The 13,055-nt window shown below is 38.7% G+C and overlaps 1 protein-coding gene across 1 annotated transcript; it reads left to right on the top strand.

The window, feature by feature from the left end:
• Nucleotides 1-1,267: 1,267 nt before the first annotated feature.
• Nucleotides 1,268-11,705, top strand: LOC119031507 (adapter molecule crk-like). Its single transcript, XM_037120043.1, has 3 exons — nucleotides 1,268-1,804; nucleotides 3,960-4,558; nucleotides 6,910-11,705. The coding sequence occupies exons 1-3, from the start codon at nucleotides 1,585-1,587 to the stop codon at nucleotides 7,042-7,044; spliced, it is 954 nt and encodes a 317-aa protein (XP_036975938.1). The 5' UTR covers nucleotides 1,268-1,584; the 3' UTR covers nucleotides 7,045-11,705.
• The last annotated feature ends 1,350 nt before the right edge of the window (nucleotides 11,706-13,055 follow it).

Below are 13,055 nucleotides of genomic sequence, written 5' to 3'. Positions count from 1 at the left end.
ATCGATTTTCATGCAAAAACATTTAATTTGCTGCTTTTCCTTTGAATTATTTGAATTTAGTTTTAATAATGTTGAGGTCTGGACTGCTGTTTGGACAAAGCAAACACTGAGGGGGGTGTCACTTCAGGCGCTGGGTAATAGTGAAGGCATTTCTCACTATTTTCTGAAGTTTTACAAACCAAACAATCAGTTGAGTAGAAGATAGAATAATCATCAAGTGCGGTCCTATACGTAATGGTTAAAAATTGGCTCCAACTCCAACAGTAAAATCCTGCTTCGTATTAATGAAGGAGCCGTAATAAATAACAAAGTATCTGAATACTTCCTCCACCACTGCAAACTACTTTTTTTAGTGTGAACATTCATGTTTTAATCATCTAAACACCTACTCCCAAACAAAGCATCTAGCCTAATTCTAGCTCCACTGGAAACATCTCTGTGTGAGTATTGCAAAATGAGAGGTGGTGACATGTTTATGCAATGATGTGATTCTAATAAAGACAAGGGGGGGGGGGGGTTGGTGTGGGAAACCAGGCTATTTATCATCCATGAGTCAACCCATAAGCGAACAGCTAAGTTCTCACAAGAATTTAGAGGATCTTCGCTGATGAGACAGTTTGCGAAGCCATGATGAAAATCTAGGACTGGTGGATGGAATTTTTATTTATTTTTTTTATTTTTTTATGTAGCTTTTTCTTTGCACTTTTATAAAAATGTGGATTTACATGCAAAACGTGCCATTAAATGGAGTGTACATTGCCATCTACTGGTAGCCCAAATGTAGCCCAGTGCAAAAGGCCATTGACCTAAAATGCATTTTAGGGGGGACTTTGATGTTTCAAATGTGTACTGTCACCCTGGAATTTTAGATTCATTTGATAATTTGAAAACAAAGAAATTGACAGTTAAAAGTCTGATTAATACTGTTAAACATAAACGTTGCCTTATGCCTAATAAATGGGTGTTCGTAAGCGGTTTAAAATCTGGTTAGGAGCCAAAGTCTGCAGAAAAGTTTAATTATGGTGCGTTTACGGCTTAGTGCATAAATAAGAGAAACTCAAGTTGTTGCCTTTTGCTACCAAGTTGTTCTACGTGTTTCCTCAAAAATGAAAGATTTTCTACAAGAGAATAAACGTGTGAATTGCCTACTAAATAAACAATTGAAGGAACTTAATGAAATGCTGCATTTTAAGGGAGGTAGAGGAGTTGTTGCCTCGTAGCTACACATTTTTTAAGGGGCGTGAACGCAGCGCTTCCCATTGACCAGGCATCCCTTCCGGTAGATGAGGTCAACTTTTCCCCAGATCCGCCATTTCAGTCCCGGAGTTTCTTGTTGCACATTAGTTTTGATTATTTAAATATTTTTGTCATTTTAACGCTTACGCTGTTAGCTGTTGGGTTTCGTGAGACAACAGAAGTCCCGTCAGTGTAAACGTCGTGACATTATTTGTGTAAGTTGCTTGAAACTGCGGTATTATACCGTATTTCCAGGGGCAGCGTTAGTCAACCAAAGTTTTTGTATGAGTTGCGGATAGGGAGAGGCGGCGGGGAAAGGCCTCAAGCCTCGGACACGATTTCACAACCATGGCTGGTAATTTTGATGCCGAAGACCGTGCTAGCTGGTACTGGGGACGGCTTGGCCGCCAGGACGCAGTTTCTCTTCTACAGGGACAGAGACATGGCGTTTTTCTGGTGAGGGACTCAATCACCAGCCCTGGAGACTACGTGCTGTCCGTTTCAGAGAACTCCAAAGTGTCCCATTATATAATCAACAGCATCAGTAACAACCGGCAATCTGGCTCAGGTAATGTTGAATTGTTTCACCTAGGAGGGTACTTGACCTGGCTTGATATAAATGTTCACACGATACCAACGTTTCAATGCTTATTTTATTTTTAAGCGTGGTTTGCTGTGATTTTGTCCAGCTGCTTCGTCTAGCCACGCCAAACGCCCGTCAAGAATTGCCCAATTTAACCTGATGTAGGTAAAACGTAAAACATACCTGCCCTTTATCACAGTAATTTAAGCATTTCATGCGTTTTGGGATGGTACTCTCGACATCGGCATATATACAATATAATAATGTTCACAATTTTGCACGAAATTGAAAACTTTCACACTGCCTGCTACCGCCCAGTATTTTGGACCCATTAGCGTTAGCTAGCGTAACTGCTAATGCTAGCTACTGTATGTAGAGAAGAGAAGTCTGTTAACTTTTGACTGAAATTATATGTCACTTGCCTTATTGCGGCTAATCCACATGTATGCAATGTATCTGTTGAATGTGGCAACGTAAATTAAATCGTAGAGCTAATGTACAAATTGTGGGCTTTTGTTGTATGAGCGTCGTAAAGTTAAGTGGGCTACTTTTTAAATGGAGTTTGGTGCTTAGCTAGCTAGCTATCAACAACCCAACTTATTAGACTTGATTTATTTAAGCACCAGACTGTAGGTCATTTATGAATCTTTTCTGACTGAGGGTTGAGAGGCGGTGTTTTGTCCTCGTGTAGGCAGCAGGACTGTAGATCAGCGGGCAGCGGCAGTGAGGTGGGCTGGGCTGCTGCTGCTGCTGCGGGGATTGAATGAACTGGGCAGTCTGGGCTGTCACAACTGGAGGATGACTGATCAGATTGGCGTTTCAGGAATGTCTGTGATCCTGCCCCGTTGCTCATACATAGTCCTGCTAACAGGTCTGCTGCTGTGCTTGTGGCTGTGCTTGTGCTTGTCCTTTCTGGGTCATTTTAATTTGTGTTTCCTTACAGTTAATCATCAAATGATGGGCCATTGTGGTAACTACATCATCCCAGTCTGTCAGAGAAAATATGACTAATATTCAAGTAATTGTGGGCACAAGTCTTTTAAAATTATGAGCAAGTAAGTGATAAAAGTGTAGCAACAGTTCCTAGTTTTTGGGTAGTCATTTGAACCAGAATGAAATATGGAGCCAATCATGAGACAGAACCAATTATTGTGATGAAATCTGACTTATTTGATATGTTTCCTAAAAAGTGTCCAGTGTTCACACAAAATGATGAGGGCTAAAGCCACTCCAGATTGGGTGATATTATCAGGGTTTCCCCTCAGAAGCACCTCAGCTGATTTGGGCACTGCCTAAGCCAAATTATCATAAAGTCAACATGACAACATCAGAACTAACAAAGTTACACATCTAATGGTTGTAGTTGGTCCTTAGTGGCCTTTTTTTTAGCAAGCTTTATCTTTAAGCTTTTTGGATGTTTCTATTATCTGCTCTGGCTTTTTCTAACATTTTGTTCCAACTGTTTGTCACAGTGTTGGTAATGATAATCTAAAATTATGTGAATTTTTTATTTGAAACATGTAGAAATTTTCATGGAAATAACTCCCATCCCTCCTCCTGTAAATATGAAGTTAGCCTTTTTATAAAGAGGGAAAACACTGATTATGGTAATAATCATCGTCTGCTATGTTGATGTTGCTGACTTTGCTGTCCTTCTAGTATCTATGGTTGTGTTAAGTCATTGTTGACACTGCTGCAAACCAACAAGCAGAATTGCTTAAAGACAATATTGGATTTGTAGGATTTTTGCTAGAATAAGCAGAACGACATTGAGTGGTCTGTGATTTAAATCACTGAATTATCCCAAACCAGCATTCAGGTTTTGTGTTTGCAGGTAGTTTCTGACTGGAATCTGCTAATCATTTACCATACAATGATATAAAATCACTTTTTGACCATTTTGTACTGACTGTGGAGAGTCATCCTCCCCTGATAGTCTCCCCAAACACAGCACTCTTTGGGATGTGGTTGGACTTTTCAGTCAACCTTTAATGTTCTTGCGTGCTGTGTGTCAATACAAAGTTGTAATTGTGGTTCTCGGCGATCAGTCCAAAGATGTTGGTATTTATGTTTTTTTATTTTAATGTTTCTATGATGTTTTACTATCAGCAAACTAACAAAGTCACCTTTTGTCTGCCAGGTGTGGCTCCTCCTCGGTTTCGGATTGGGGATCAGGAGTTTGAAGCGCTGCCGGCCCTGCTAGAGTTTTATAAGATCCACTACCTGGACACCACCACACTCATAGAACCCATAAGCAAGGCCAAGCACACAGGATTCAGCTCCTCTGTTGGCGTCCCGCAGCAGCCCGATGAGGCAGAGTTCGTACGGGCGCTGTTTGACTTCCCTGGCAACGATGAGGAGGACCTCCCCTTCCGCAAGGGCGACATCCTACGCGTGCTGGAGAAGCCAGAGGAACAGTGGTGGAATGCTGCTAACCAGGAGGGCCGAGCCGGGATGATCCCCGTGCCCTACGTGGAGAAGTACCGGCCTGCCTCGCCCACTGGTGCCAGCCTGGGTCCCCCTGCTGCGGGGACTGGACAGGGGGGGCTTGTTGGAGGGGTAGCAGGCAGCACAGATGGAACAGGGGCCCCTCAGGCCAACCCTCTGGGGGACCCGGGCCAGTACGCTCAGCCTGTGGTCAACGCTCAGCTCCCTAACCTACAGAATGGGCCCGTCTATGCCCGAGCCATTCAGAAGAGGGTGCCCAACGCCTACGACAAGACTGCACTCGCTCTGGAGGTATCCATCCCACCCACCATTCATTTTCTCCAAGGCTGTCCTTCCATTCGCTGTTAACCTCTTTTCTCTGTTTTACTTTTTTTGGTCTCAGCTGAGGCAGGCTAGATTGTCCTCATTGTTAATGGCTTACTCATGCATGTGAGCATGCACACAAAGTATCTTTACAAATGCAAGCTGACAGTGCACATGAAGACACTCAGAGTGGAGATGGCTCTATAGAAAAGATGGACACAGATCCTTTACAGTGGCCTCTATTTATGTACACACTGTTGCCTGTTGGATTAATGTGAGCGTTACATTGTACATTCATTACCAGCGAAGACCAGTGAAACAAGCTTTGTTGTTTGTAGACGTTTACTTGGAGCAGATAGATGCTTGAATTAGTAAATAAAGTGCAGATAATGTTGGAGGATAATGAAAATGGTTTGACATCCATACCCTTTACTGCAAGCTGATGGATAATGAGCCTAGCTTAGATAGCAATGGATTTAGAGTTGCGAAATTTGATTTAAATAATCTTTTAATAATTTTGGTCATTCTTAAATACAGCTGTCACTGCTTTTCTCCCAACTTCGACCCATCATTGACACGTACAGTGGGTTTGTATAAAACATTCTGAGAGCTACTGAAGAGTAGATTCCAAAGCTAAAGTTGAATTTAATTAAATTAGCCTAATGCAAACGTACATTTAATCTATCTTCACAGTCTGCCTGGGCAAGTGCTGATTGTTACCATTGCTGAACATAGCCATCTCTTAAATTTGTTGGGGCTCTAGATGTTCTCTCTCCAGCCCATGCACTTCCATTTTGTTTGAAATAACCATGGAAGATGGTGTATATGCATGCTTCTGTGTGAGATGAAGCAGACTTGATGACATTAAAGTGTTTACAAACTCCTGCTGGGCTGTTAAAATAGGGCACAATGTATTTTTGCAGCTTGCCAAAGTATAGACTATGTGTAGGAAACAGTGTGAAGTCACGCTTCACAGTGCTGTACACAATGCTCCCAGTGTAGATAAGGACAGCAATTAGCCTCTAATTTTCAGCTGGCAGCTCATCTGCTTGCTGTAATTTACTTCTTCTGTACATCTACCTCATCTGTTTTTAGCTTCTAACAGACGAAACAGTCATTAAAACTTTTAAATTAAACCACTGCATCAGAAGGACTGCCAGTACATATAAAATAGACACAACAGGGAGGAAGTGACTGATGTGGGATTCAGAAGGTGAATAAAATATTGTTATCTGGAATGAAGCCGCTGTAGCTTTCTCCAGACATCTGGTGGTTTTGAACATAGTGATAAAACGACTGTTTGTGTTAAAGCAAAAATGATCATTATTTTCAACCAAATGGCTTCCCACCTTAGAGATCCTTTCCATAATCTTGTCAGGCACATTTATGTAGTGGATATACTTTAATGGGAGCTGTTACAGTTTGCTGCACATTGTAGTTAATTTCGCAACTGCCAGCTAAGGTGGCAATTTCAAAATCTTTTGCACCTATTAGTCTTGTAAACCAACTAAAATGATTTTTTTTTTTAAAAAAAAAGGACCTGCTTTATAAATAGCAGACATGCCCATAGCATTTGTGGATTTCTTTGATTGTAATGAAAAATGTCAACCGCTCCAAGCAGTTGCTACTGCCACTTCTGTCTTGACTGAACATGATGTTGTTGAGACGGATGAACATTGTCACTCAAAACAAAATAGCCTCCCCTCCTCAAACAAGAATTTAAATGATTCCTGTGTATCAGTCAAGCTAAGGTGTCTGTTTCCTGTCCTGCAGTTGTAAAGATGATGATTGGTCAGTCAGTACTGTTTTTTTTTAGCTTTATAGAATTTCAGTTAGACATTGAGCCTGTATTGATGGCTTCAGCTGATATGACCCTATCCTGCCTCTAAAGACAGAGCAGCGTTAATATGGTGATGTAATTTAGTAGTAGTTTTAATTAGGATTTTTTTCAATATTGTTTTTAATTTGGTTTTGGTTAGCTTCCACAGATGATTTTAGTTTAATATCAATATAAGTTTTATTGTATTTTTTCAAATTAGTTATTCCAGTACAACACAATACAAACACGTATGAGGAGGCATATTTTGATCAAGACTGGGATGTCAGTCTTGATAAAAATATGCCTCCTAGTTGTGTTTACGAATTTGACAAAGACAAAACCTATAGATACTTCAAGTGGTAGTTTAGTATTAATATTATCTAAATTAGTTTAATTTCCACTGGGTATTTTCTGTTTATTTTTTAGTTTATTTTTAGTTAACTACAATAACCTTGGAGTGGAGAAAGAAAGTGTTTGTATTGTATCTCCTTATATATCTCCTTTTTTCATCATTTGCCAGGTCGGAGACATGGTAAAAGTGACCAAGATCAATGTGAACGGCCAGTGGGAGGGTGAGTGCAAAGGCAAGCGAGGCCACTTTCCCTTCACCCACGTTCGACTGTTGGAACAACACCACCCTGAAGACGAGAGCTGAGAAACAAACACACTCCCATCATCACTTCGACAGTGTCCAGCACATCCCTTCTCCTTCGGCCATTTTGTCATGCTCAGAAAGAAAAAGATTGATACAAGCACACAGTATATGAACCTATGCGCTAAAACGGTTGGGGACTCTTGACCCTGTCAGTGCAAGACCTGTTGGGTGATTTTACCTAATGTCATTTTGAAAAGTTTACACTAAGGTCAGACTGATATCGGTTCACCTATTTGAGCCTTCTTTAAAGTAAGCATTACACACAGTTGGCTTCCTCCTCGACTACAGCACAATGAAGCTATTCCAAAACAAAATGATATGTTTTGTATTCAGATAGATTGCATCATTTATTGATTGAATATTTATTAGGGATACATTTAATAGAAACACATAATAAATCCATTACATCTCTGTGCAGCCAATACAGAGATTGATAACTGAAATTCAAAAGCTAACCCACCATTAAATCCATCTGCTGACTGGGTTCTATTAAGATGGTCTCCTACAGTATGTGATGTGCATTAATCACATAGTAACCATGGTAACGTGCACACATCAGCACAGGGATCTTCTTCAAAAGGAGTTAAATCAGAGGTGTGCTGTGCTCCTGTCTTCAATATATTTTAGCAATTCTTCATTATTAAATGTAGAGACCACAAAAGAAATACCCCCCTGCAAAACACGTCTCTTTCATTCTGTTTCTACCTGTCTGGAATTATTTCTAATGTGTGGTCCAGTTGTAGTCTTGACTAAATAATTCTTACAACCATTTATGTCTTCATGAGCTCTTAGGATCAAGCGCAGAGATATTTGATTTCCCTTTATGGGAAATCAAACATCTAGATGATGATGGGGGACCAAAATCAATAAATCTGTCCAATCATTGAGCTAACTCTCAGTCCATATCCCTTAATGTTGCTTATTTGCCTGTTTTAATATGTCATTTTGAACAGGAAATGGACCAGCACTAAGAAGCAGCAATCCTTAGTTATTTCAGTTTAGACTAAAGAAAAACAATTAATCTACATGTGTGAAAGCAAACTTGGGTTAGTTTTAGGGTGGTTTCCAGGATCAACAACTAGTCGAGGCAGTGAAGCGTATGTCCCTGAAGAATTCAATTAGTTTTGATTTGAATAAATGGGAAAAGGAAGGATAATTGACGATTTGAAACTGTTTCGATCCTGAATTGAGAGTATGAGGCGCCAGTAACCGATATCAGTCGAGCCCTAGTTTACACACCTCCAGCCCAGTATTGAAGTCTGCACCACACATCCACAGCACCTACTCCTTCCTTTCCTGCGGTGTCTGTGTATCCCCACCCACTACATTTCATTCATACGCAGAAGGGAGAAAGAATCGATTGCACACAGGAGACAAAACACTCTCACAGAATCATGAATCAGTGAGTTTTTGTAGTGCTAGACTGTGAACCTCGGAGTGAGACGAGCAAAGACTTTTCCTGTCTGGTGGAGAAGGACGACGCTCCTCCTCGCCAAGACGACTTCACCAACTTATTACATCCCACACTACAAACCAAGTCCTCTTTTTTTGTACTAAAAGTGGAAAATATTATGATTGAATTGACATATATATACACACACACACACACCTTACATGCTAAATACTGTAAACATTCTTCCTTTGTTATTATTTGATTATCGTTGATTTTTTGTTACCGGAGACTGTGCATCTATTATTTTATGTTCCTCTTTTGAAACACTATTCAGCACCAACGTGGATGACTTCAAATGCAGCCGTGTGACAGAACAAAATAAGAATCCTTCCAAGGAGGAGAAACGATCCCCAGAGGCAGTTTTAGAAGATGAGAAGAGAAAGGTTGATGGATTATATTTTTGTCTTCCAGCAGGCTTTTTATTGCGTTGTCATTCTATGAAGCTTTTCAGATCAGATCCGCCCTGAAACACTAATACCATTGCATTTTATGTACAACTCATAAAACAGACATTATGTCACTTCGTAAGGTAAATTGTTTCTCATTTGCTGTTTCTTCATTAAATACACGTGCTATAATTACACGTAAAGCTTTTGCAGACTCACACATGCCCACTGTGCATCATGTCATCATGAAAAGAAAACATAAAATGGTTAATTGCTATTGTAGGAATTTTGCTCTCCTTATCTAAATGGCATTTTCTAACAGCCTTTTTCGGAATGCCTTTCTCACCACTTTAGGCTTTCCTACCTAACATTATCCCCATTGTTACTAAGTGTAACATAATTAGGTGACTTGCGAATGGAGGTAACATGCCAGTTTTCTGTGGTCATAGTCTTATACTTGTACATCAAGCTAAGATTAGATTATACGTTTTGTGTATTAACTTTCCAGTGATACATTAATGCAATTGATTCCTCTTGTATAGTGCAAATGTTAAACTACAGCAGGAACATTGTGAGTGGCCAACCTCAGTGACACAAAGGAGTCTGTCAGCTGGGAGGATAAATCCTCTACCTCATGTCTGGTATCGCAAAAGATGGGACGTGTTATTAGAAATCAGTGGCCCAAAATCTGGATCAGTCGGTCAGTATTGTTTTTGATATTTTAAAATGAACAACATGCAGCCAAATGGTTTACAAACTCTTTGGTAGTGGTTGGAAATCTGACTATTTTAGATAATGAACTATCTTGACGGTACCCATAGTCTACTTTTGAGGTGAATTATAGGGATAGTAGGATATCCTGTTCATTCTGTTTCCCAACTTCACATAACCTCATCACATCCATCATGTTAAAACAGGCCAATAGAGGGATATAACCAGCCAGATAGATAAACTGATTTAAAATATTGATTCATGTGGCTCTTTCTTGTGTGACATATTGTAGACAAAGCAGTGCAAATGATAGCCTGCAACATGGATGAGGAGCTGGTGCCAAAAAAATCTTAAATGCAGCCCGATTGCCAGAATAAATGTTAGCCAAGTACAATTCTGCAAAACTACTAATAACTTTAAAGTGTGTGTTTCTTTACATTGCTTCTTTACATTTGTTTAGGTTCAGTTTTCTAGTTCTCTCTCGTCTCTGCGCTGTGCTTATGGTCTGCTTAGGTTTAGGCACTAAAATCACTTGGATAGGGTTAAGAAAACATCATGGTTTGGCCTAAGGTAGCCAGCAGGTGGAAATGGTCCACAGGTCAACTTTAGAAAAACATGCGTTTTTGTCGCCATAAAAATGCCTGGAAATCTCCCCACAGAGTTGAGCTGCTGTAGCACGCTTGGCAGACTTATGGCTTATAACAAGCTCAACTATGCCCTTGGGTCTGATTTGTAAAAAAAAAAAAAATGCCTTTGGACAAATATTCCTTCAGTGTTTATTATATTTACTGTAAAGACTGTATGGTGAGAAGTCTCACACATACATCAAAATAGCATTAGCATGGTTTCCTATGAAGGCCTTTTTTAAAAAAAAAAAAAACTCTGATCACAGATGCATTCAGTGGCACATTTATTAATTTGAATTCCTTCAGTGTCCTCCGTGTGCTTAAAGTTATCCAAGCTGAATGTTGTCAGAGAACAATTGCAACTGATATGTGGTGAAATTGTGGTATTTTGCTGTTCTTGTCAATACAGTGTGTTAAGACAACTGGAGCCAATAGAGGTGTTGATATGCGAACAGTCACGGATGAATTTGGTTCCACTTAAAGGTAAATGAAAAAGTGGAAATCTGTGTACAATTTGGTTTATAAACCACATGGAAGAGAGTGCAGATGCATATTGCTCCATTAATATGAATGCACAAAGTTTGTCTCTAACCTACATTAAGTTTTTTTTTTATTCATCTGGCCTCTGACTGCTATCATGAAATGTAGTCTTGAGATCACAATGTTTTTATAAAATTGTAAAAAAAAAAAAAAAAAAGTCCATTTTTCATTGATACTCAAATTATGGAAATTATTTTTTATATACCACATTTATGTCCTATTTTTTATTACTTTAATATGTTCATCCATGGGTCATATACAGCACTGTATATGCTAATAAACACATGTAATAGTTCTAAGCCCCCATATTTTGTCTTTCATTTAGTGGTAAATGTTCTCATAAAAGTCAGCCAAATGTAACTACAATGTTCCTATGAGGGTATAGGTGACCAATGAACAATAAATGACTGGTCTGTCCATTCTGTAGTGGTACCACTTAATTTATAAAGTTTTTTAATCCTATTTTTTATATTTGTTGTAATGCCTTTATGCAAAGTATTCATTGGGTATTGCTCCCATAACTCCCACTCATTGTCGCCTTCGAGGGATAATTTAACAATTTCATGACATTATTTTAATTCAGCTGTCCCACTGCAGGTAGTTAAAGACCAATGAATACTTTAAAAATGTTTTCAATGTTTTCAGATACCACTGTTGATCCTACAATATGCACCTTATCTCCTCTACAGCTCAAGAGAAAAACATATTGAGTCTCTTCATGCCAAATCATTTTTGACTTCCTTTTATTTTACAGTGATCATATATTTTTGTTTTGACTTTGAAAGAAACCAGAACAAGTGAAAAAGTTTTCTTTTTTAAAGAGTACATTATGTCAGAGTCTTATAAAAATATATTATTTGAAGTTAAAAATTCATCCTTATTTTTTTTTTCCATAGCATGTAATGTGTACATATACTTAGTCAATAAAATATGTACCAGATTGTCTGTTTGGGCTTTACATTACTGTCTCCATATGGTGTGTTAGTTATTTCATTTAATTAAAGTGTTTGTTGTTGATGCTGAATTGTCTGATCCAGCTTTTCACTCAACTTCTACAGGTGATCTTAAAGGTGCAATATGTAAGAGCTTCAGTTTAAAATGTTCTGAATGAGAAGAATCGATGTTGTGGTTGTGTTAACTTTTTAAGTTGGCATGCTAGCCAGCTGTTTTACTTTACTTTACCTTTTCTTTACATCAGAAGGTGATAGTGAAGCTCGGGCAGAGGGAAGGAACAGGACTGCTGACTGCATGGCCAATTGAACCAACTAGTAGTTGGCAGCTACAGTTAGCAGCTGTTAGCGGATACTCTAGTCACCAGATTTTCAAGTCAAGATTTTCTGCCTGTTTACATCTAGTACAGAACGTTTGTCTCACGAACAACCAAAACAGATTTATGGTATAATAAATCCAGAAAAGAACAAAGATGAAGAGATTATTAGAGTACCGCTTTTTTCTGTTCTCGGGATAAATGAAGAGACTGTATGTCCCTTGTGGTTGAATTCTTATGCAGTCATATTGTATTGTCTACTGTTACACTTCTAGAACCCTCCTACAGTTTATAGCACCACCTTGGCTAATACTATGTTTGTTAAAAAATGTGTAGTTGTTATAACTAATCGTGCAAGACATTAGAGACTTGTAATCTACATTTATCAATTATGCACTCCTCAAAATTTGGGATTTGGGGATATTGTAGTGTGTCCCTTGATACTGTATTGTGAATTTTATTTTGTGTTTTGTGAATATCTGTGGTCCCTCAAAACAATACGACGCATTTCATTTTACCTTTAATGCATATCCATGCACCCATATCCCAATATCCTGAACTCATTTTGAGTAGTGTATTTAATTCAAAGTGGAACATGTTTTTTTATTTTTTTTTTATTTTATGAAATGTAAAGCAATAAAGACTATATCATAAAAAATACCCTTGACTTCAACTAAACTGTAAGAAAGATTACCATTCAAGCATGTATGATCGAGAAAGCTAATTTATCACAAAATCGCTTGCAGGCAGAGGGTGAATTTCATTACAAATACTCAAATGTATGTATTGCTTTTGGCAGATAAATGACTAATGATAAGTTAAAGCATAATAATCAGTATTTATGGTTGAAATGTGTGCCGAATGAATCACTTACTGCAACAGAACAAAGAAAACAATGTTTCAGATGTTAAATTTCTGGAGAAACGACTCGACACTAAATCTGTGGATAATTGAATTGAGTTTGTTGGAGTGATCTCAGGGAGAGAGGTTTATTTCGGGATATATAGCACGAGGGTGTAGGCGTACAT

This window comes from Acanthopagrus latus, chromosome 13, assembly GCF_904848185.1.
Source record: "Acanthopagrus latus isolate v.2019 chromosome 13, fAcaLat1.1, whole genome shotgun sequence".
NCBI lineage: Eukaryota > Metazoa > Chordata > Actinopteri > Spariformes > Sparidae > Acanthopagrus > Acanthopagrus latus.
Note: the sequence above shows the minus strand (reverse complement) of the source record. Positions and strands in the feature narration are given on the sequence as shown.

Bases quoted from the DNA above. Each gene is read 5' to 3' on its own strand.
- LOC119031507 (XM_037120043.1), top strand. From the start codon at position 1,585: ATGGCTGGTAATTTTGATGCCGAAGACCGTGCTAGCTGGTACTGGGGA. The intron at 1,805-3,959 runs GTAATGTTGAAT...TTTGTCTGCCAG, and splicing joins CAACCGGCAATCTGGCTCAG to GTGTGGCTCCTCCTCGGTTT. The intron at 4,559-6,909 runs GTATCCATCCCA...ATCATTTGCCAG, and splicing joins AGACTGCACTCGCTCTGGAG to GTCGGAGACATGGTAAAAGT.